At 49.6% G+C, this 23,609-nt stretch overlaps 2 protein-coding genes across 5 annotated transcripts; one reads left to right on the forward strand and one right to left on the reverse strand.

The window, feature by feature from the left end:
• The first annotated feature begins 806 nt into the window (after positions 1-806).
• Positions 807-7,894, forward strand: LOC122392005 (2',5'-phosphodiesterase 12-like). 3 transcript variants are annotated; one of them, XM_043386408.1, is made up of 9 exons: positions 807-856; positions 2,604-3,472; positions 3,875-4,014; positions 4,289-4,451; positions 4,911-5,043; positions 5,409-5,579; positions 5,892-6,012; positions 6,321-6,472; positions 7,570-7,894. In XM_043386408.1, the coding sequence occupies exons 2-9, from the start codon at positions 2,748-2,750 to the stop codon at positions 7,690-7,692; spliced, it is 1,728 nt and encodes a 575-aa protein (XP_043242343.1). In that variant the 5' UTR covers positions 807-856; positions 2,604-2,747; the 3' UTR covers positions 7,693-7,894. The 3 variants fall into 3 exon arrangements, with proteins under 3 accessions (XP_043242343.1, XP_043242342.1, XP_043242341.1); XM_043386407.1 differs by having other exon boundaries at positions 836-1,079; XM_043386406.1 differs by lacking the exon at positions 807-856 and adding an exon at positions 878-1,009.
• A 67-nt stretch (positions 7,895-7,961) lies between these two features.
• On the reverse strand, positions 7,962-22,864 carry LOC122392007 (ribonuclease P protein subunit p30-like). 2 transcript variants are annotated; one of them, XM_043386410.1, is made up of 9 exons: positions 22,766-22,864; positions 21,708-21,846; positions 20,331-20,503; positions 20,025-20,099; positions 10,762-10,830; positions 10,314-10,520; positions 9,665-9,732; positions 8,518-8,597; positions 7,962-8,185 (listed from the first exon to the last, which is right to left on the reverse strand). In XM_043386410.1, exons 2-9 carry the CDS (start codon positions 21,811-21,813, stop codon positions 8,070-8,072), a joined length of 894 nt encoding a protein of 297 aa, XP_043242345.1. In that variant the 5' UTR covers positions 21,814-21,846; positions 22,766-22,864; the 3' UTR covers positions 7,962-8,069. The 2 variants fall into 2 exon arrangements, with proteins under 2 accessions (XP_043242345.1, XP_043242344.1); XM_043386409.1 differs by having other exon boundaries at positions 21,708-21,840; positions 22,766-22,831.
• Between the last annotated feature and the right edge of the window lie 745 nt (positions 22,865-23,609).

Consider the following 23,609-nt stretch of genomic DNA (forward strand, 5'->3'; position numbering starts at 1 on the left):
TCGGAATCAGCGTGCTGAGAAGGCTCTGTGAGCCAATTTTCAGCCAAATCGGGATGGCCCGGTCATGGGTGGTAAGAACTTTAGAGGGTTCTATCTCGAGAACGGTCAATATTTCCACCCTAGAGACCATGATTTTCGGAATCAGCGTGCTGAGAAGGCTCTGTGAGCCAAATTTCAGCTAAATCGGGATGGCCTGTTTCTCGCTGCTGGACTCGCTGCGAGGGTTCTATCTCGAGAACGGTCAATATTTCCACCCTAGAGACCATGATTTTCGGAATCAGCGTGCTGAGAAGGCTCTGTGAGCCAATTTTCAGTCAAATCGGGATGGCCCGGTCATGGATGGTAAGAACTTTAGAGGGTTCTATCTCGAGAATGGTCAATATTTCCACCCTAGAGACCATGATTTTCGGAATCAGCGTGCTGAGAAGGCTCTGTGAGCCAATTTTCAGCCAAATCGGGATGGCCCGTTTCTCGCTGCTGGACTCGCTGCGAGGGTTCTGTCTCGAGAACGGTCAATATTTCCACCCTAGAGACCATGATTTTCGGAATCAGCGTGCTGAGAAGGCTCTGTGAGCCAATTTTCAGCCAAATCGGGATGGCCCGGTCATGGGTGGTAAGAACTTTAGAGGGTTCTATCTCGAGAACGGTCAAGATTTCCACCCTAGAGACCATGATTTTCGGAATCAGCGTGCTGAGAAGGCTCTGTGAGCCAAATTTCAGCTAAATCGGGATGGCCCGTTTCTCGCTGCTGGACTCGCTGCTCGCTGCTCGCTGCTAGTTTGACAGACGTTCTTGGTTGTTTGGCGCAGAAGTGACAATAAATGGTTCGTGCTCTGCCGCACTCTGCTGCCACGCTGTGAGTGTGTGAGATCTTTATAATAAATTGCACAAATTGATTTTATTTCCGTTGGATATTGCACAATGTTCGGTTAATCACATAAAAAATAATAATCGATTTCAGTTTCATGTATCCGATTCCAGATCACCGCCATCGAGTTCTATCAACGAGGTGGTATCTGGCGGCGGGTTTCACCACGTGTCATATGCCTTGGCGAACGCCTTGGTGATAAAAAAGAATGGTATGAGTACGTCAACGTCGTGTAGTTTTGTGCCTTTGTCCAGTATGATTTACACTTGAATCCCCTTTAATTTATCGCCCAACCTGAACCCTCATGGCTAAGGTCAAAGGTGCAAAATGAGGCCAGAGAAGAGTTCATGAGTCTCCTCATTGGTCATCCTGCGACAGCCTGGCGCCTGCACCACCTTGACGTTAGCTCATGATATATTTGCACCAGGTCATCCGTCATGCTAAACAGGCAAACAATATGCACCACCTCCCACCAAATAAAACTACTAAATTTATTGCAAAGTTTAAAAACAGCAACTATCAGCATTGGTATGAAAACTGCCTTAAAAGAGCAATTATTCTTCAGCAGCTTTGTACCTATATGTGCAAGCACAACAGTTTGATAGAGTGAGGTGTCTGAAAAAAAATCACACTGACAACACACCATGCATCCATGTCATGTCATATGATGTTGAACTTGCCTAAACCTTGACCTTGCCAGCCAAATGACTATTTCTATTTCCATTGTGGCATGGCTGATGGCAAAGTATGATTCTATCAATCACATCAATCATTAATTGCACCTACCTATTCCCTAGGGGTATCAGCATGCTGGTATGGGGCCAATCTGCTCACATATTTAGCCAAAGCAGTGCAGCTAAGGTCTACATATATTCTCACTCAAGCCTCAGCTGTGTCCCTCCCAGTTTTTGATGGCTCTGCCCCTACTTCTGTAGTCTGCAGTGTCTGTAGTTGCCTTATGTGTGTGAAATGCATGCCCTGTAAGCTCTACAGCTAAGCTATTATGATCAATGATCACCATTTCATGTCCTCAGTGTTCTGCTTTTTATGCATGACTGCACAGTCAACAGTGAGCACTGGAAGCTTACGTACAATATCATGAAAGAGCTTGTGCTAAGACATAAAGTATAATTTATATTCAGGAAGAAAATGTGGTCTTTGCAGAACAGTAACCCTTGAATAGTTCAGTAGAACATGTTTCTGTATTGTGATAAAAGAAGCTAAATTTTGACCCTAGAGAGTAAGAAGGTATCAGGCTTCAAATGATGTATGGCACATTAGTACAGCATGATCATCATGAGCAGGGCTGCGGAGTCGGAGTCGGAGTCGGAGTCGGTCGGAGTCGACAGTTGTGACCGGAGTCGGAGTCTGAGTAGGAGTCGATTTTAGAAACCCGAGCCGGAGTCGGAGTCGGAGTCACCGAAAATCTGTTGACTCCGCAGCCCTGCTAGGTCTGCGGAGTCGGAGTCGGGAGTTGGAGTCGGTCGGAGTCGACAATTCTGCCCGGAGTCGGAGTCGGAGTCGGAGCTGGTTTTTGAAAGCCGGAGTCGGAGTCGGAGTCGCCGAAAATCCATCGACTCCGCAGCCCTGATCATGAGACATCCAGTGCTTTTCTTTAATTGACTGTGATGCTGTGACATTCCGTTCAATGTGTGAACTATAAGACTGAAATTTAATTGCTGTTTTCTCCTGTTGTTTAATTGCTGATTCCTCAATGCTTCTTTTTATATTTCAGGTACATAGAAGCTTCACCATTCCTCTGATCAGGCAGCTTGCTTATTCCACTAGCTTAGCCAACAGCAGAAGGTTGTTGAGCACATTCAGGTGTTCTTTTACCCTGTACAAATTTGGCAGAAGACTGGTGCATTCAGTGAAAGCCATGGAGTGTGCCCCAGAGCCAGTCATTGTGAACCATGTGGGCGACAGGGTGCAGCTCAAATTCACCTACTGTGAGCCACAGTTCAACTTTAGGCGTGTGTTCAACATGGACCGCTCTGAACAGGAACAAATGAGTGTGCTCACTGCTAGGATCTCGTCCAACATTGAAAAGTTCCTCGCCAAGAAGGCATCCAAGGTGAACAAGAAGAATAGATCGTCCGGCTCGCCGCCGGTGGACGCTGCCGTCACCCAGCCGGCGGTTTCGCTGCTGCTGGACGGTAAGCCGGCCGAGCCGCACCTCTCCTGCGCCGAGGCGCTGGTGGAGCAGGGAGCACGCGCCGCGCTGCACATCGGCCGCCTCCGCTACCGGCTCTCGGTGAACCCGCCGGCCGTGCTGTCGCTCAGCCTGCCCTCCTCGCTGATGGCCGGCTTCCCGGTGCACCCCGGCCGCCTGCAGCTGGCGTTCTCGGAGCACGCCGAGCTGTGCTGGCAGCGCGAGGACCCGTCGGCAGACGGCGGCTGGCGGGACGTCGGCAGCAGTCACAGTTACACGCCCTCAGCGGAGGATATCGGACACCGGCTGAGGCTCGTCTGTGTGCCGGTGAACGGGGAGAGGCGCGGAGAGACTGTGACGGTGGTCTCCGAACAGGACGTGCAGGCCGGCCCCGGGCCGTGTCCGTTCGACCAGAGGCACGCCTTCACGCGGACCGTCACTGACCAGGACAGGTGAGGACGACAATGTGTGTGTGTGGGGGGGGGGGGGCTACGGTGATGATATCGGGTGGAGGACAACCACGGGTTTGTGACAGAACTCTCATAGTTGGGGACTCAAAAATCAAACGGAATGCCATTGACGTAAGTAAACCCGATGTAGTTTTTAGCATTTATCGTTCTGATTTCTCCCCAAGCTACCTCGTGATAAACAGTCTTTATTGAGTTACCCGTAATATAAAGCAATTCCCGATGGCCCGACGTCGCCATTCGTTACCGATTGACGTTCATCATCTTATGATGCAGTAGCTCTAGCTTCCTCCCATGGACTCAGCCTTCCCGCCGTAAGCTGACCCGTCTGACCCCTCCACTCCGGTAGTTTGACCCGCCTTGACCTCCGTGCTCCCTCCGTTCCAGCTACCGCGTGGTGAGTTACAACATCCTGGCGGACCTGTACGCCGACTCTGACTTCACCAGGACGGTGCTGCACCCATACTGTCCCCCGTACGCGCTGCACATCGACTACAGGAAGCAGCTCATTGTCAAAGAACTCATGGGTAAGTCGCCAGTGGATGGGCCTGAAGTGGTCAGAATCTGACATGGAAAATACAGGTTTCTATGGTTTTGAATTACAGCGCCTTGCCAGGAACATGCTGCTTTTTAATATGCTATGTAATGTGCCGATTAAACTCTCTCTGAAAATCCTCATTCTTAACAACCAGTGGGATGGTCCTCCCTTATTAGTTTTCATAGCTCAGTCTCCCATTGAGGAATACCCAAGAGCCCCGTCGCCCATAGTCTGCTAACACCCTGCACGCCGGTGCCGGACAGGGTACAACGGCGACATCGTGTGTCTGCAGGAGGTGGACAAGAAGGTGTACGAGGGTGACCTGGAGCCGATGTTTGAGACCGCCGGCCTGGAGGGTGTCTTCACGCCCAAGGGCGGCCAGGTCACCGAGGGCCTCGTCTGCTTCTACCGCTCTTCTAAACTTCGGTGAGCTGGACGTGCTCGGACGCAAAACAGAAACACAAAGCCGACTTTTCTTGGTAGCCTTGTGAACTTATTATGTTCAGCCGATATTCATTATATTCACATGTCCACCAGACTGACTGATATTCACATGGTAAGCTGATATTCATTATTGCCGCTGTGACCGTCCCTTCTCATAAAATGCTACTGGATTTGCTTTGGACGATATTCACTTATCCAGAGAATTATCATGTCTTGGTTGTCTTTTGGTGTCTAAGTCTCCAGTCTGGAGCAGTACCATGTCCGTTTTTATAGCTTACGTCGTTTTCGTTTTATTATTGTTTCTTATTATCTGCAACGATCCGGCTCCGATTTCCGAACGCGTTGCCCTTCACTTTCCTATTTGTTACTGTACTGTGCACCATCCGCGACTATGCGATGTCTCGCCAGTTTTCCGACACACCGCTCCCCCCCCCCCCCCAGTATGGTGGACACGGAGCGGGTAGTGCTGGGTGAGATGGTCTCAGAGGACCCGCTGTACGCAGACGTAGAGAAGGACTGCGCGCAGAACGATCAGCTGCGCGAACGGCTCACCAAACGGACGCAGACCCTGCAGGTGAGCGACAAACGTATAAGGCACCGGCCGGGAAAGAGCAGCCAAACGGACAGGTCACAGACCCGAGAGGACTAGGCGGCAAGCGTACTCACAGAACAAGAGCTTTTAAGTCCAACATAGTTAATACGCAGTCTTGCCTGGTATGCTAAGAGCTGTGGCGAGGGCAATAAACGATCATCTGTGCAATATAGACCCTTCTGGAGTGCGGCTAAAAGTAAAAAATAGCAATTTCTTGATAGGATAATTCTGAGGTTCAAATTCATCGGATAGCACTCAACTCAGACTGGCGTATGGTACACAAACGGGACAAACTCCTCACCAGCCATCGTCTCCCTAAACCTCGATCACATCACCCCCTTTCCCAGGTGAACGTGTTGGACGTGGTGCCGCCCCCGGACGCGGACCGACCTCCGCGCCGCCTGGTGGTTGCCAACACGCACCTCTACTTCCACCCGAACGCCGATCACATCCGGGCCCTGCAGATCGGCATCTGTATGAGGCATTTGGAGAGGCTCATAGAGCGGCTGAGGACAGAGGTAAATGGCTGGACGAATGACGGGGCGAAAGAGGGACACAGACGATATGATTTTCGTACTACCGATGTAGGTGTCATGTGGAGGATGACTGCGTTGATGGATGCTGTTGCATGCGACGCAATACGCGAGTGGCTGATAGTACAATGTGTCATTGCGTTGTGTGGATATCCCACATGCAAACTGCTATCTAGCTGAGTGCGCTATGCTGCCTAGTGTCCACATTCATTGCTTGTATATATGTAAGCAGTCACGCGGTGGACCTGGTTCGTGTGTTCGTATTGACACATGCTGGTGTGTCCTCTCGCATCCCAGGAGCCGGGCCGCGAGGTGGCGCTGCTGTTCTGTGGCGACTTCAACAGCTGTCCCGAGTTCTCTGTGCTGCGGCTGATGACCACACAGAGACTCGAGGAGGACCTTCAGGACTTCAGTAGCGGTGAGTTCCGCTTGCAATGATGATTTTGAGGAGGGTTACGAGTTTTGATAAGTTGAAGCTCTGTGGGAATCCGTGGGCGCTAATCAGCAAATAATCCCAAACATAAGATCGATTTGGAGATAAGGGAGGGGGAGCTTTATCGCATGGATTACGACGTAGTAACGGTTGTCACTGTTAACGACGACATTCTGGCGGCCAATAATTGCAATTTTTCCACCCACTACATTTTTTCGGGCTTATGGGCGAGTTTGTTCCAACGCACCACACCCCTATCCTTGACCTCGCTGTCTGACCCCGTCCGCCCACAGCTCCTGGTGAGGAGGTGCACGGAGTTTCCTTCCAGCACCCTTACCGGATAGCCAGCGCGTGCGGCACACCCGAGTACACCAACTACGTGGACAAGTTCCGCGGCTGTCTAGACTATATCTTCTACATGACCGACTTCATGGATGTACAACAGGTGAGACTGCTCGGTAATCATGAGTTAGTTAACGTTGGAGAGAAGTGTGGCGACATATGAGGCCGTGGAACGGGTAGGTATTTCATTCTTCTACTGGAGTTGATGCTTGTAAATTTTCGCGTCGACTTGCGTTTACATCGGAGATCAGGTTTGCACTAAATTGATGATCCACATGATCGATATTCACCAGTATAACGCCTTTTGGGGCGACTAACGGAGCGAGCGAGAGGGTGAGCCTTGCACGTGCGAAATTGCGAGGGGGTACCTCCAACTGACTTGTGCACGGCACCCTACCAACCGGTCTCTAGCGATGTGCCAAATTTGGGCACAATCGGTCGAGCCGTTCTCGAGATCTGGAAGCGGCACCCTGCACGTGCGCACGTGCAAAATGGGTCCCAACTGACTTGTGCACGGCACCCTACTAACCGGTCCCTAACTGTGTACCAAATTTGAGCGCAATTGGTCGAGCCGTTCTCGAGATCTGGAAACGACCCCTGCACGTGCGCACGTGCAGCAGCACCCCAACTCTGGCACATGGATATGCAGTGCCTAGTGGGTGCCTATCTACATGCCAACTTTCAGCGCAATCGGCCAAGTAGTTACCGAGATATTGCAACAATTACAAAACTGACACCTCTTCGTTTTGCACGTGGCACGTGCATAAGGGGTCACCCACATGGATCGGGGATAGTCCAATACTTGGTAGAAGGAATGAGGCTACCCTACAAAATTTACCGCATGTAAATCGGTCAAGTGGTTGCTGAGATATAAGCCTCGCAAAAGCGTCCGCACGGCCGGCCGGCCGGCCGCTCATACTCAGAAATTTCCGTTAATCTAAGGAAAGACTACGCTCGCTTCGCTCGCTCCGTAATTATTACTGTGCAGTGAAGTGGTACCTTTTCTGAGCGCATTCACGTCCGGTGATGAGGTGCTTGCGATTGTTATGCGACTTCTGCTTGTTCGGATCGAACTTCACCACCGACCTTCCCTCAGTTTACACTTGTATGGCATTCATGACCTCCGCACCCGACTGTCTGCTGATGTTATACAGTGACGACCCGACGACCATCCCACTGACCCCATGTCTCTCTGAACAGGTGGTGCCTCTACCTTCCCACGAGGAGGTGACCCGGCACACAGCTCTACCCAGCGTGGTGATACCCTCCGACCACCTGGCCCTGGTGGCAGACCTCGGCTGGAGACCGGCGCCGCCCAACTGACCTACCTCACACCGGCGAGCGAGGGAGCCATTGGGAGCGGGAGGCTGTTATCTGTTGTAAGCTTCACGGTGATACCTCTGGATTGCGGGGTCTGTTTTCATGATGTGATATAGGCATATTATATTGCAATATGAATTGCAGTGGTTCGTGAACTAATGAACTGTGATGGAAGCAACTGTAATATAATGTTACAGTTCTGTAATTCACGTGTGTGATGAAGATATTCCAGTCAGCTGGCCGCCCAGATATTTAGAACTGAAGACACGCCATAACATGACGAGTTATATTGGCAAAGACACGGTCGACGGTCGTTCACAGTTGGCAATGCCTCTCAGACAACCACATCCCAGCAATGGCAAAAAAACTGGACCCCGACGCTAGCACGCCGCCGTTTTCCTCTTCTTCGCCGGTGTCACTCCAGCACTCCCGGACCGGGACTCTCCAGAGTCGGGTAACAGCTGGGCCATGCAGAACCCGGTGCGGTTCCTGCCCACTGAAACGGGGGAGGGAAGTTAATTAACTTATTGTCATATGAAGATTGACTTGAGGTAACCTAATGAAGGATTATTTTTGGCAAACGATAGTTCAAATTCGGCTACTCCTGATGGCAGATTGTCCGGAAAGCTTCTACAGTAAACCCGTTCAGCGTTCAAATCTTTCGAGGGAAATATAACACTCAACCGGGCACTAAGGAGCAGAAACGTCTGCATCTCACCAGTATTGACAGCTGTAAACACAGCACACCTCCCCAATCCCCATGCTGATCTACTACACCATAAAATGCACGATCGTCCCACTCCCGTCACCTTCTCCCGGCCTACTCACCGGCGTGGATGACTGTGCTCTTGGCCAGAGTGGAGACACTGGCCTTTGCCGCCGCCGGCGATAGACCCATCAGCTCGGCACTGAGCGGCGTGCGCATACCGTCAAGGAAATCACGGGGATGGATATGACATGAACACTTAACGATAGCATGGACTTTGATATTGAATTGTTGAATATTGCTGATCTTCCCTCGCTAAAAGGAGAACAATAAGTGGCAAATGCATTATGCATTTTTGACTCATCTATCCTTTTGAGAACTTATTACCTGATGAAATCTGATCGATTGAAATCAATAAAAAAGATAAGAAATAGGCCAATGACGTTATTAACAACGAAACCGACGGCACATTAACATCAAAATAAAGCTCATTATCACAGCAGTTCCGAAGCTGCTCATCGACTCCAACCGTCCCTCCTCAGCAGTTCTCCTGGCGCCTCCCACTGGTTACGGAGCGCGCGAAGCGAGCGTAGTCTTTCCTTAGATTAACGGAAATTTCTGAGTATGAGCGCCGGCCGGCCGGCCGGCCGGCCGTGGTCACGCTTTTGCGAGGCTTATATCTCAGCAACCACTTGACCGATTTACATGCGGTAAATTTTGTAGGATAGCTTCATTCCTTCTACCAAGTATTGGACTATTCCCGATGCATGTGGGTGACCCCTTATGCACGTGCCACGTGCAAAACGAAGAGGTGTCAGTTTTGTAATTGTTGCAATATCTCGGTAAATACTTGGCCGATTGCGCTGAAAGTTGGCATGTAGGTAGGCACCCACTAGGCACTGCATATCCATGTGCCAGAGTTGGGGTGCTGCTGCACGTGCGCACGTGCAGGGGTCGTTTCCAGATCTCGAGAACGGCTCGACCGATTGCGCTCAAATTTGGTACACAGTTAGGGACCGGTTAGTAGGGTGCCGTGCACAAGTCAGTTGGGACCCATTTTGCACGTGCGCACGTGCAGGGTGCCGCTTCCAGATCTCGAGAACGGCTGGGCCGATTGTGCCCAAATTTGGCACATCGCTAGAGACCGGTTAGTAGGGTGCCGTGCACAAGTCAGTTGGAGGTACCCCCTCGCAATTTCGCACGTGCAAGGCCCACCCTGTCGCTCGCTCCGTTAGTCGCCCCAAAAGGCGTTATACTGGTAAAGGATACACATACGGCACGTCGTGCGGTCCACGCAGCTGGTGCTCGTGGGTGGCGCCGCTAGAGACGATCATGTTCTGAAACATCCGACACGACACAGCCAGGTTAACTTTTACGGTGGTATACAGACCTACTTTGCATAGTCGAGTACGGCGAACACATCATATTCCGTTCTCTGCCGTCTTGCTTCTTCCCTGCTCTTATTGCTCTTTTTGATCTTATGAATTGACTTCGTCTTTCAATGGGAATCCCGTCGACGATCTTGGTAAATAAATAAATAAATAAATAAATTTTGGCATCAGTGAGAGTGGTTGCTACCAACAGCTAAGTTTCCGGCCTCCTCAACCCTCCCATCGGTGATATGTCTGCGTGATCCCCGTCACCACCAGTTCACGAACTCCGCTCACCTTCCCATTGGTGATGCCTGTCAATGTCAACGCCGTCAGAAGCAGTTCACGAACGCTCCTACCTTCCCATTGGTGATTGATGCCTGCCAGTGTGAAAACTATCAGCACCAGTTTATGAACTCCCCCTACCTTTCTGTTGATGATGTTTGGCAGCGTGAAAACTCAGCGCCAGCTTCCGAACTCCCCTACCTTCCCTTTTGTGATGTTTGTCAGTGTCAGTGCCGTCAGCACCAGCTTCCGATCTCCCATACCTTCCCGATGGTGATGTTCGTCAGTGTCAGCGCCGTCAGGAGCAGCTGCCGCCGAACGGAGCCCGCAGACAGCGCCGGAGCGTACACCAGCTCAATGACCACCCCTCGCCGCGCCGCCAGGCCGGCCAGCTTCCTGTTCAGCATGAATCCGCGGAAAGAGGCCGGGTCCACGCAGATGATGTCCACCGAGAGAGTCTGACACGCCACCTGGGGGAGGGTGGGGGGTGGGGGGTCAGAGATGAGACGTCAGAACAACAGACGGTTAGAGGGCAGGGCCAGTCTGGGGGAAGGGTGTTGAAGAACGATTGTTGGAGTAGGTTCACTCAATACAAGCATGTGATGAAAACTCAAAATGTCAGCCTTCTCTACTTACAACACTCACGGGATACGAGAGTACCGTGAGGTAATCAACAAGACAACGATTGGTGGCACCCGCTTATTTACTCACGTTGAAGGCGGCCTGGGTGGTCGGCTGGACGGCAAGCAGGTCGAACTTCTTCAGATTCGTCGACCGGCCCTGAAACGATTGTGGAGTCATAAACGATAGCGTGAGTGTAAAGCCTAAGCTACACTAGCATGAATTCCGACGTTTTTTTTTCGGTTTCTGCGGGATTTCGGTTCGCGTCGTCAAGTTCGCCTCATAGCGAATGCATTGCGCAAGCTACACTGCCAGTCTGGCGTCCCGTGGAACGAAAACCCGCAAAAACCGACGAGTCGGAACCGAAAAAAGTTCAGAGTTGTGAACTTTTTTTTCGGTTTCTGCGGGATTTCGTTTTAGTGATGAATGATTAGAAGTGACTTTGCTAATAATATTGTGACGATGGAACAGTTTCAAATGTGAATCATGAAAATAGTATAATGGGGTTGGGAACTCGATTTTTTAAGAATGCATGAAAATGATCAAACTATTTTCACAGAATTTATGGTGCATACCATTGCCTCATAAAATCAATAAGCTGAGAGAAATGGGGGAAGAAAGATAGGAAACTTGTTTTGAAAAGTTCTTGAAAAAAGATGCTCTTGATGCTGTTACGTCACATGTCACCTTCTGCGGTTGACAAATAATGGCGCATCTGGCGCACCACAGATTACATGTTATATCAATGGGTGAAAGATGTTGTTTGCTTCACTCTGCCATTCGCGCTGTTTTTAACTTTAAATTATGCTAAAACATTTACGGATGAAATGTTCAGTGTCAAAAATTGATGTGCCTGCCGTGTACTATATTCCCACTTAACATGAGCGCGTGATAAACATTTTATGTACCTCGAATTTTCAAATGATAAAGATGATGAATCGGAGGATGCTGAAAAGCAAAAGCTCATTCCAATATTTGGACTACTTTACGATTAAAATGTTTACATTCCTGTCATCTTATTGATCATTTATTTGTTCTTTTTTATGAAAATAAATTAAGGCGTTGAGAACCGAGGTAATTTCTATCTACCGTGCCTTAACTTACCAGCAACAGCAATCTACCTACGCCCTACGGTGGCAAGGGAGACTGTGAAAGAAGCGTAGGATGGATTCTAAACAATTCTTTTGTGATATACTGAAGGGCAAAGTGCAGAGAAGAGCGTACAAGTCCTGTTTTGTGCCAGGCTGTTGCAGTAGCACTTATGAAACTCCGAAAACGATCTTCGTTCATGTCCCGAACAACATTACCCTGAGGAGATGATCGTCTGCAATAGCAGGAAGAGCTGATGCAAGTACTTTGAAATCCACTATCAAGTCGGTGCTATTGTTGTAATGATCACTGTGAGCAGGGGTGGATTTTTTTGTTTTTTATTGGGGTTGCACAGCCCTGAAAGGGCGCCCAAAGCGGTTCCGAGGGGCGCAATAGTCCGGAAGTGGGCGCCACCAGGTACGGTCGTAAACTTGGCGTTGGGGGGGGGGGGGGGGCGAATTGGCAAAGGGGCCCCTGTAGACCCTCGCTGGGGGGCGGTGTGTTAGCTTAACCCGCGTACCGCGGAGGGGGGCGAATATCCGTCCCCCTCCCCCTGAAGTTTTTCGTAAGTAGCGGAAAACTTCTGAAACCAGTATGAGACCCTTATATAAGCCCGGCGTAAGATCATTTAACGCCAGTATTGAGACTGACCCTCATAAACCGGGTGAGACCTCGCACAGCAGTATGGGTCTTTGAACTCCAACGTGGGTCGTACGAGACCTGCCGAGCCATCAGAGGCCAGTGCGGGCCCGGGGTCATCAAAGGCCAGTGCGGGGTCGTCAAAGGCCAGTTCGGAACCTCTGAGGTGGTGTGAGCCCTTGAGGCCAGCGTTGGTCCTTGAGAGGTCAATGTGGGACCCCTTGACTGGTATGGACCCTAAGAGACATGTGTGGTGCCAATGCGACCCAAAATAGACACAACTAACGACATGGGGCTCTCAGAGACTAGCAGCGGCCCTTAAAAACCTGCACGAGCCAAACAGATCGACAGGGGCCCTCCGAGATCGGCAGAGAATAAGAAGATAGCATGAGGCGCCTATGATGGGCAGGCCCGGGCTCTCAAAGACCTAAATGGAACTATCAGAGACCAGGGACCCTTTGCAACAGACATGGGCCCTCAGAAACCGATGTGACCCCGATATGGTATTAGACCTTAATGCCGGCCCGCTGCGACGAGATAACGGCCCTCAAATTCCGAAATTCCGACATGGGGACCAACAGAGACTGACAGGGAACCTTGGAGGACGGCATGAAACGCCAAAAGTTCTTCCTTGGACCCCAGAGACGACTAAAGATGGGACTCTCAGAGTCTGGTGCGGGGCCCTCTGAGGCCTGTTTTGGGCCACCAGGGTCCAGTTCGGTCCATCAGATGCCGGTTATGGCCCTCAAAAGCCGGTTTGGGACCCTGAGTGGCCACTGGCCAGTACTGGCCCTCCAAAACCAGTTGGTCATCAGAGGCCAGCCCAATATGATCCCTTACAGGCCAGTGTGGAGCTCTCGGAGGTCAATGTGGGCCCTCAGAGCCCAGTGCGAGGCACCCAAAGTTCAATCTTGAGCCCCCAGCGACCGGAGTGGGTTCATCAGAGGCTAGTGTGGGTCCCTCAGAGGAGCCCGATTCGGGGCCCTCAGAGGTCGGTGTAGGGCCCTCAAAGGCCAGTATTGGCCCTCAAAGGCCTGTATGGGGCCCCCAGGCTCAGAGGCCGATGTGGGCCCTCAGGGACCAGACTAACCTGGCACCCCAGAGACCATAATAGGGCCATCAGTGGCGGTGTAGAGACCCCATAGACCGGCTGGGGCCCATTGAGGCCAGTTTGGGGCCCTCAGAGTCCAGTGTGGGGCCTGTTATAAGCGACAGTAGGGCTCCCGCTTTCATTGTGTCTCGAACAAGACTGGTCCACATTCCAACCGCGCCCGCTGACCCCAGCCGTCGGCCCGTGCGCCGGCGGGCAAGTCATCGCAGAGGCGGCTCTAGGGAGACAATCGAGGAGCACACTACCACAGGGCCCCTAAAGACTGTCATGGGTCCTCAGAGCCGGCATAGGGCCCTCAGAGCCACCCAAGGGACAAGGGCCAGCCTTGGGTGTCAGTGACAGAAATGGGGTTATCAGCAACCGGTGTGAGACGTTTAGAGGCCGGTTTGGAGCCCTCAGAGGCCAGATTGGGACCCTTAGAAGCCAGTTTAGGGCCCTCTGGGCTCTGAGACCAGTACAGGGCCTTCAAAGGTCAGTTTGGAACCATCAGAGGCCGACGTGGGTCCTCAGGGGCCAGTGTGATTTCTACAGGCCAACGTGGAGCCCTCAGAGGTCAGTATGGGGCCCTAAAAGACCGGACAGAGTGTCCTCAAAAGCCAGGATGGGCCATCAGAGGCCAATGTTGGTCCTAAGAGACCGACATCGGGCCTCCAGAAGCCAGTACGGGCCCTCAGAAGTGCCCAAGGGTTAGTCGTTGTCCGCCAGAGACAGAAATTGGGCCATCCGAGCCACGGTGTTGGACCCTAGGAGGCCAGTTTGGGCCGTCAGAGACCAGTTTGGACCCTCAAAAGACCAGCGTGGGTCCGTACCGGCAGTGTGAGGCCCTCAGAGACCAGTACAAAGTATCTTACCTATCTTACAGGTATCTTACAGGCCAGCGTGGAGCCCTCAGAGGTCAGTGTGGGGCCCTAAAAGACCAGCATGGGTCGGTGTTGGACCCCAGAGGTCAGCATAGGGCCCTCAGAGGCCGATGTGGACCCTTAGAGATCGGCATCGGGCCTTCAGAAGTCAGTACGGGCCCGAAATGAGGCCATTAGAGGCGTGGACCCCCAAAGACCAGTTTGGGAGCCCTCGAGACCAGTACAGGGCCCTCAAAGGCCAGTTTGAGGCCCTCAGAGGTCGATGCGGGCTCTTAGTGACCGGCACCCAAAGGTCAGTCCTGAACCCCAGAGACAGAAATGAGGCCATCAAGAGATCAGTGTGGGGCCCTCAAAGGCCGGTTGGGGGACTCCTGATGCCGCTTTAGGGCCCTCAAGGGCCAGTGGAGGGCCCTGAGAGGTCGATGTGAAGTGAACCCTCATCGGTCGATGTGGGCCCTCATCGGTCAAGGTGGGCCCTTGAAGGCCACTGAAGCGCCCTCAGAAGTCAGGATACTCAAAGACCGGTATGGGGGCTGTTACATAATACCTGGCGTTGGTTTCTTGAGCCTCGTGACAATCGGGTAAGAGCCAGGGCCCCTACGCCCATCGGGGCCCATCGGTTGTTAAAGGGGGCAAATTATATGATGGCCCCTGATTTGTCTTTGGGGGGCATGGCCCTGATGCCCCCCTGCGACCTCCACTGGGCACCACCCCCACCCCCCACTGAGCCGTGAGCGGCGCACCAGGAATCGAAATCCACATTTTTTTTTAACTGGTCATTTTTGCATGTCCGACAGCTCTATACGGCCTTGTGACAGCTCAAGCTCTTGAGAGGAGGGTAGTACCTACATTAGAGGGGGCGGCGATGGCATTTGCACTAGAGGCGGCAGCGCCTACACTTAGAGGGGGCGGCACCTACATTTAATGGGCAGCACCCTAACTTGAGGGGCGGCACCCACGCATGGGGGCGGCGGCATCTATCGTGAGGGAAAGGCACCTTCATTTCAAGGGGTGGCACCTACACTTAGGGGGTGGCACCTACATTTGAGGGGGCTGCACTGCAACTAGGCCTTAGGGGGCGGCAACTACACCCTAGGAGGTGCCATCTACATTAGAAGGGACAGCACCAACATTTTATGGGATGACCGATGACACCTATGCATAAGTGGCCGGGGCCAACATTTGAGGGGGCGGCGCGGCACCTTCATTCGAGGGGGAGGCACCTGCATTCGAGGGGCGGCATTTAGGTACATTTGAGGGGGCGGCACCTGCATTCGAGGAGGGCCGGCACCTACATTCGAGGGGGCGGCACTAACATTTGAGGGGGCGGCACCCGCATTCGAGGAGGGCCAGCACCTACATTCGAGGGGCGGCACTAACATTTGAGGGGGCGGCACCTACATTCGAGGAGGGCCGGCATCTACATTCGAGGGGGCGGCACTAACATTTGAGAGGGCGGCACCTACATTCGAGGAGGGCCGGCATCTACATTCGAGGGGCGGCACTAACATTTGAAGGGGCGGCACCTACATTCGAGGGGCGGCATTTAGGTACATTTGAGGGGGCGGCACCAACATTCGAGGAGGGCCGGCATCTACATTCGAGGGTACGGCACTAACATTTGAGGGGGCGGCACCTGCATTCGAGGAGGGCCGGCACCTACATTCGAAGGGGCGGCACTAACATTTGAGGGGGCGGCACCTACATTCGAGGAGGGTCGGCATCTACATTCGAGGGGGCGGCACTAACATTTGAGGGGCGGCACTTACATTCGAGGGGGCGGCACCTACATTCGAGGGGCGGCATTACAGTACATTTGAGGGGCGGCACCAACATTCGAGGAGGACCGGCATCTACATTCGAGGGGGCGGCACTAACATTTGAGGGGGCGGCACCTGCATTCGAGGAGGGCCGGCACCTACATTCGAGGGGGCGGCACTAACATTTGAGGGGGCGGCACCTGCATTCGAGGAGGGCCGGCACCTACATTCGAGGGGGCGGCACTAACATTTGAGGGGGCGGCACCTACATTCGAGGAGACAGCGCCTACATTGGAGGGGCGACATTTACATTTGAGGGGGCGGCACCTTCATTCGAGGGGGCGACACCAACATTCGAGGGGGCGGTACCTACATTCGAGGGGCAGCACTTACATTCGAGGAGGGCCGGCATCTACATTCGAGGGAGGGGGCGGCACTAACATTTGAGGGGGCGGCACTTACATTCGAGGGGGCGGCACCTACATTCGAGGGGCGGCATTTAGGTACATTTGAGGGGCGGCACCAACATTCGAGGGGGTGGCACCTCCATTCGAGGGGATGGCGCCTACATTTAATGGGCGGCGCCTACATTCGAGGGGGCGGCACTTACATTTGAGGGGGCGGCACCTACATTCGAGGGGGCGGCACCTACATTCGAGGGGCGGCACTTACATTCGAGGGGGCGGCACCTACATTCGAGGGAGCGGCACCTACATTTGAGGTCTGAGGAGGCGGCAACATTACTACATAGTTGAGGGGTGACTATTGCCTACATGATGGGTAGGGCTCTTTTGAAAGATGGTGCCAAGTCGACGGGTGGCATAGAGTTTTGGGATGGCTCAGGGTTATGGGGGCGGCACCATTCGAGTCGCCCGCCGATTTCTTTCAGTTGTAAAGATGGGGTTGCACAAACCGATGTTGGGGTTGCACAATTCAAAGTTGGGGTTGCACGTGCAACCCCAACTTAATATAAAAATCCACCCCTGACTGTGAGGTGAGATATTTTGTGCAAGGGCTGAGTGTAATGCCCAGGAAATGACCTCCATTCGCCCCCTGACCGGTCAGGGTTATAAAATTTGAGTGGATGGCGGTCCGTTTGGGGTTCAGATGTCAATTGTATTTTGTTACTGTCAAACAATACATGTTATGCTGGCAGCGAATGTGTGTAACGTCGTTTTTCGAAACAGAAGTTAGAACTGTAACGGCAGAGTGCTTGCTGGTCTCATCGTAAGTATTGTAAGTGTTGTAAGCAAAAGCATTGTCAATATTGTAAGTATTGTGAGCATTGATGTATGGTAGATATCACCTCACATGATCTCGGCTCAGATAACCCTTTCCGGTGTCCCTGTCAGTAAATGGCACCTGGATCATTACAGATAAGATAATTTGTCATAATTCTTAAAGAATTGGATGGTTTTGACTCGTTTACTCGAGGTGCAGGTCGCATTTCAATACTTTTCCATAGGCTTGCAATGTAAAGGTCACGACTCTGACCTAACCTCAGGTCACAGATTAAAAATTCTGAGATATACAAACGACACATACTGCAGGTACTGTTTTGAAGACTTGATGAGAGGAAATAACTTCGTGAAAAACTCAAGCTCTGACGTGTTTGCAAACTTTTCTGAGGTGGGGTCAACAAACCCGCTCTGGTTACCTGACCTGACCTGACTCGGCATTTTTTTTTTTTTTTGCTGAGATGTGCGCAATGAGCATGTAGGAAAAGTCACCAAATATGAGCTGAATGTCTCGCGGCGTTTGGCAATTGTACAAGAAAATCCTGAAAGGTCTCCCCGTCCGAAATAGGGTTAATGTGTATATGAAGAGTTGCAGATGCCAAACATACCCAGATCTAAGACTGCAGTTCCCAGCGCCACTGCAACGTTTTTAAAACAAACATACATAGGACATACAAACATGTTTATTTGCATCTGTTTTGGATAATAGCAACTCATGGCGCCATCACCCGCGATAACTGTTAGGATTTGAGATATATTTTTATTTAGGCCATTAGTTTGGCTATAATGTTTATTAATATCAGTTGGGCGGAGTTTGGTAGTTTTTTATTTAACTTGTGGTATGTTCTGCTGATTGCGGGTTGTTCAAACCTTTCAAATGTAAGGACCTTATTGAACTCAACCCTACCCCTACACAACCCTACATACGACTGGACGCTTTCCAAGCCCACAAGCATCACGACGCCGAGATGGAATGTAGCCGAGAAATCACCCTCGCCATCTGCTCTAGAGCTAATCGTGTGGGGCGGCGTGTGGGGCGCCGCTTAGCCTATGGGGGTGCACTTCTAGTGGATGGGGGACGGGAGTGCACCTGCACCCCTTTCATATGGAAAGTTACTTCCCTGATTACAGCTCCCCGTATTGCACCTAATCAGGGAACGGCCAGCAAACGAAGGAACTATTTCTGGATGACAGGCGAATAACCGCTCACGCAAGGAGCGGAGCTCCGCCCCGTCCAAAGTGGCCAACAAAGCAGAGACAGAGGCAGCGTCACATCTTCCATCAAAGAACTGGTTTCTGGCTTGGAAGATGAGCTCCATCTTTGCATCCGAGTCGGTGCTGTCAGGAATCAGCTGGTCTAATGGAGTGAGAGTAGTGAGACGACTAGCTATTGTATCAGAGCTGCCTGGTCTTCGTAGCATTTGCACCGATTCTTCTCGATCGGACTCTGAATTCTGTCCCTCCTGCGTATTACTTGAGGCATTGCTATGTAGAAAGTCTTTGGCAGAGTTTCATTATCCATGCTTTGCAAACAGTGCCATAACAACACAGTTAATTAATCACCAAGCTTCTTTGCAAGTTCCAATACAGTTGAATCGCACGCGATTTGAGTGCAAAAATCAAGAAAAGTGCCAACTTGTTCCCGTAAAATATTTTGAATATTGACCTAAAAAAAAATGAGTAATTTCCAGATAAAGTAACAGCGAAATCAGTTTTCGTTTGTCAATAAAACTCACAGATATTGAAGCTCCATTATTAAAGGAACATTTTAGTATATGCCATTCTTGATAAAACTTCTTAGCCACGCAATACCACCGCAAAATAAAGAGACACTGAAAACACGACCAATCACTCCGATTTACCATAGGAAAATACATAGAAAATGTATGTCTCAACTGCGCCAAATATACAGACAGTTATATACCTACATGTGACGTCATGATTAGCCCGACCAATCAGAAGCAAGTTGTTTTCAGCCACAAATAATTAATTTCTGAACTAACTAGGCATTTTTATAACAAAGTGATTTTAAATTAAATCATTAAAAATTCTGAGCTTTTTTATTTTACCAAGACATACAGAGCATGCAGATAGGTCCCAACCCTATTCATGATTAAAGAAGACAAGATGTGTTTCAAAACTCATCATTCTACTTCAAATATGATAATTATAATTAAGCTGACAAATGATTATGATCGAAATTATATTATTGTTAGTTGTAAAATCTTTAAAACAATTACTCAATTATAATTTTGTTAAAACACGATAAAATTTAACATGAATAAACAATTAATTTGATCACTTATCCATCACTATGCTATAAACAATACCGTCCACGCGGCGGCCGCTCGGAACGAAAAAACGCAGAAACCGTAAAAACGCGGAAACCGAAATCACGCAGATACCGAAAAAACGCTGATAGTGTAGCCTGAACTTTAGGCAGGGTAAACATTATCCGATAGTAATTTTGAAAAGAAGCATGAAAAAGACACCAGCACACATCCAACAAAACTTTCAAAATAAGGTTTCAACTTCAATGACTCAAAGACCATTGTCAACTTTCGAGCATAGGAACTTAAAGGATATCGATTCGCGTCAAACGTTGAAGCCCAGTCCACGGGTGGTCATGCGTTCGATTCCTCAGCTTAGTACTCACGATTCGCGAAAGATCTCCCTGTCCGGTGAACTCTAGGGTGACCCTCTTCAGCACGCGCATTCTGCGGCCCGTCCTCTGGAAAAGGAAAGCGAAAAAAATGCGTCATTTACACTTCACAGTTCAGCATATCAGTACCAAAAAATCTTTATAATCAGATATGACTGGTTGGAAAGGCCCCAACGGGCCCAGTAAGCCCATGGCTATGCAGAAGATATTGCCCAAAATCGCGCAACTACCGCTAACTCCTATTAACCCATAACCGATTCACCGACATGCCTTTTGGCCGCTAGGTATCCCTCCCCGTACCGGGCAGACCGGCGCGGTGAAGGTGATGGCTCCGGGGTCAGGGAACCCGTCCGTCAGTGCGGCCGCCTCCTCCGCAGACGGCGCCGCCTTCCGCATCTTCTTCTTCTTGGAGGTCACCGTCTCCAGTTTGTCAAGGTCGGCAGTCACGTTTACCGCAACAGTGTTGTATCCCACTGCACAGCAGAACGGGTAGGGGAGGAACGATCGTCAAATAGCAGCAGAGTGCGATGAATAGGGTAGACCATGTTAACACATTTTTAGGAGTAAGAGATGTACAACGTGCATTGTGCAACAAATAAATAAAAATAGAACTATATCATAAAATGGCCAAAGCAAAGGAGTCTGATATTGGAATCCTCTTATAGTGAGATGCTTCTCTCAACTCACACACTTCTTAAGCTGTTAACCCTATAAGTGGCAGGGGGGGGGGGGGGGGTTGTTTTTATCCACCCCTCAGGTTTTTCGGGAATATCTCCGAAACCGCTGAAGCTACGATGCTGAAATTTTCTGACTTTCCCTAAAACTAAATTGGGCACATTCCCTGAAAATTTCAAGTTCATAACTTTACCAGGGGCGGCTCCAGAGCACTGGGAATTGGGGGTCCTATTCGTGAAGCGAGTCATTTGGGCGAAGATCACGATGCTGCACCAGTTTTACGAACAGTGAATGAAAGGTATCATGTGATAACATATACAAAGTTATTGTGCATCCTCTTTTGACACGTTTTTGCTATAATAGGCGGATCCAGGCGTCCAAAAAGGGGGGTTGTTTTTTACCTCCCAACATAGGTGCCCTGACACCGCCTATGCATGACCAATACAATTTTAGTCGTTCTCTCATAAGAAAATTGTAACATAACAAGACCATTGCCACCCTTTTTAGAAACAGTACCAACAAAAACCTTATTTACTTTACTTTTTGTGTACCCCCAATCTCAATGATCTGTATCCGCCTATGATTTTTGAAAATGCATATTTTTAGGACCCATGTGAATTCCTGGTTCATTCTCTATCGATCGGCAAAAGTTGCGTTAAGATTGGTTCAGAAACCTGGCCGTGATAAACAGTCTAAAATGTATCTGCAATTTGCCCGTTTTTACCCCCCTCTACCCCCCTATTGACATTTTTTAATTTTTTTTTTCTAGAAATGTAGATCTCGTTGAGCCAAATCGAATGCCGTTTGAATTTTGAAAATCGGCCGGTTAGATCTCGAGATATCAAGGGGGGGTCGTAAACAGCCCCCCCCCCCTGCCACTAATATGGGGTAGCCAGGAGCCTGCCACTAATAGGGTTAAGGAATATTAAAGCAGCAAGAAAGCCTGATATTACCTCTAAAGTGCTCCTAATCTACAGCTGACATGCAGATGCCATTACTCACACATGGCTGCCCTGTCCAGTACATTCTGCAGGGTTGTGTCCGACTGAGTGCTAGAACTGATGTTCAGGTCAAAAAATCCACTGATGTCTTCAGTTACCACATCCATCTCTAGCTGCTGCGGTTTGTTCTCAATCTGAAACTGAACAGAAGATAGTTGATAAGTACCTTGGTAAGGTAGTTGTTAACCGAGGTCACCAGACACCAAGTACTAACTGAGTCTGAGTCTGGACTCAGCTTGGACTCAGCTAGGGGCGTTGGAGCCCCTTGCACTTGTTGGGTTAGGCACAATTTTTTTTTTTGCAACCAAGGAGAGGCACTACACCCAGAGATGCTTTCTAATCAAGCTTAACTAAACCAAATCAAACCTTTACCTAACCAAACCTGACCTAACCTTAGCTACAACCAAGGCTATATAAACCTACAACCTACAACCTAAGACCTACAACCTAAAACCAACAACCTAAACCCTACCACCTAAAACCCACTGAATTTTAAAACCTACAGCCTACGAATTACAATCTAACCTACAACACTTCTCCTTGGTTGCCAAAAACAAGTGTGATGCCTTTACTACTACCGTCTCAGTCTGGCTAGATTTAGGTAAGGCCGCAATACAATAAAAATGGATGTGGTGCAATGATAACTTAAGTGTGGCCAAATTGCATGCTGCTGATTTTATTTGTTTTGTTGCCAATAGTGAAACCTAACATAGCTTAGGCCTTAGGTCAGGTCAAGGCTGTGGTTAAAAACGACACGTTAACAAGAAATGTCATTGCGTGTTGATATGACAATTGACATCCCAGTACAAGTAACAGTACAAGTACCTAATGCTTTATGTTCATTTACTGACATAATGTCATTGAAATATTGATATCCTTGAAACCACTTTAAGCTAGTTTTCATTTTAGGATCATTTTACAGCAAAATCAACAATATATGAGACGCAACTCAGTTCAATGAATTGACACATTTTACAGGCATAAAATCAAACTACAAGCTGTCACTATATTTTGCTATTTCTTCACAGTTCACTGCTACAGTAATATTTTTATTGTCACCTTAAAGACCCCCAATGTTGTCCAAAAATTAAAATTGCTTCACAAATAAATCAACATGCTCAGTGTGGGCCTTGGTAACAACTGGATTTCCATTACGTCATGGGTGATGATGTCACACCACGGGTGACGTTTCACTGCTGCTGCTGCTGTCCACGGACGGCAGCGTTTGTGAGTGGGAAACAGTAGCAAAATTGTAAATGAAGGCAGTATTGGCGCTTATGCTACATATTAAATTTATAACAACATATTGATATTAGTGAATGTTTATTTTTGTTTCTTTTCATAAACCCTCCAGTTTCCAGAGTCTGCATGCAAAAGTTCTGTTATTTTAGAGTCAAGCTATTGTACTAAGGGATTTATTTTGGCAATTTAGTCATGTGTTAGGTTATAAGGCTGCAGAAACTTTTAGTTGAGGTTGGTATCCACTATCCAGTTGCAGCTATAATTGTGTCATATTTTGTATCATTTTCTGAACATGAAACACCTACCTATATGATTTCAATTATTGTGATTGTAGAAAAGCAGTTACCCTCACATTGCAGCGGGGATTAGAACAATTAACCACACTTGTTATACAAAAAGCCTGTTTGCCATCAATTTCGGGAATTCAAATTGGGTATTGGTAAGGTAGACATAGCACAAGCTGCCCTATGCACGAGTGTTGTGAATTTAATTGTGACTCGCTATTAGATCTGCGTCGTTTTGTTGTGTTGCATTTAATTGATGTCACGGATGTGCGAATTGGAGTTGAGTGTTTTTGCCGCGTTGGGAGGTGCGGTCGTGGTGAGCCACGTGACCTTTGTCAAGGCTGGTATTTTGCGCCTTATTGTTGTTGTCGGCTAGT

The sequence above is a fragment of the Amphibalanus amphitrite genome, unplaced genomic scaffold, assembly GCF_019059575.1.
Source record: "Amphibalanus amphitrite isolate SeventyFive unplaced genomic scaffold, NRLGWU_Aamphi_draft 000465F_arrow, whole genome shotgun sequence".
In the NCBI taxonomy this organism is placed as follows: Eukaryota; Metazoa; Arthropoda; class Thecostraca; order Balanomorpha; family Balanidae; genus Amphibalanus; species Amphibalanus amphitrite.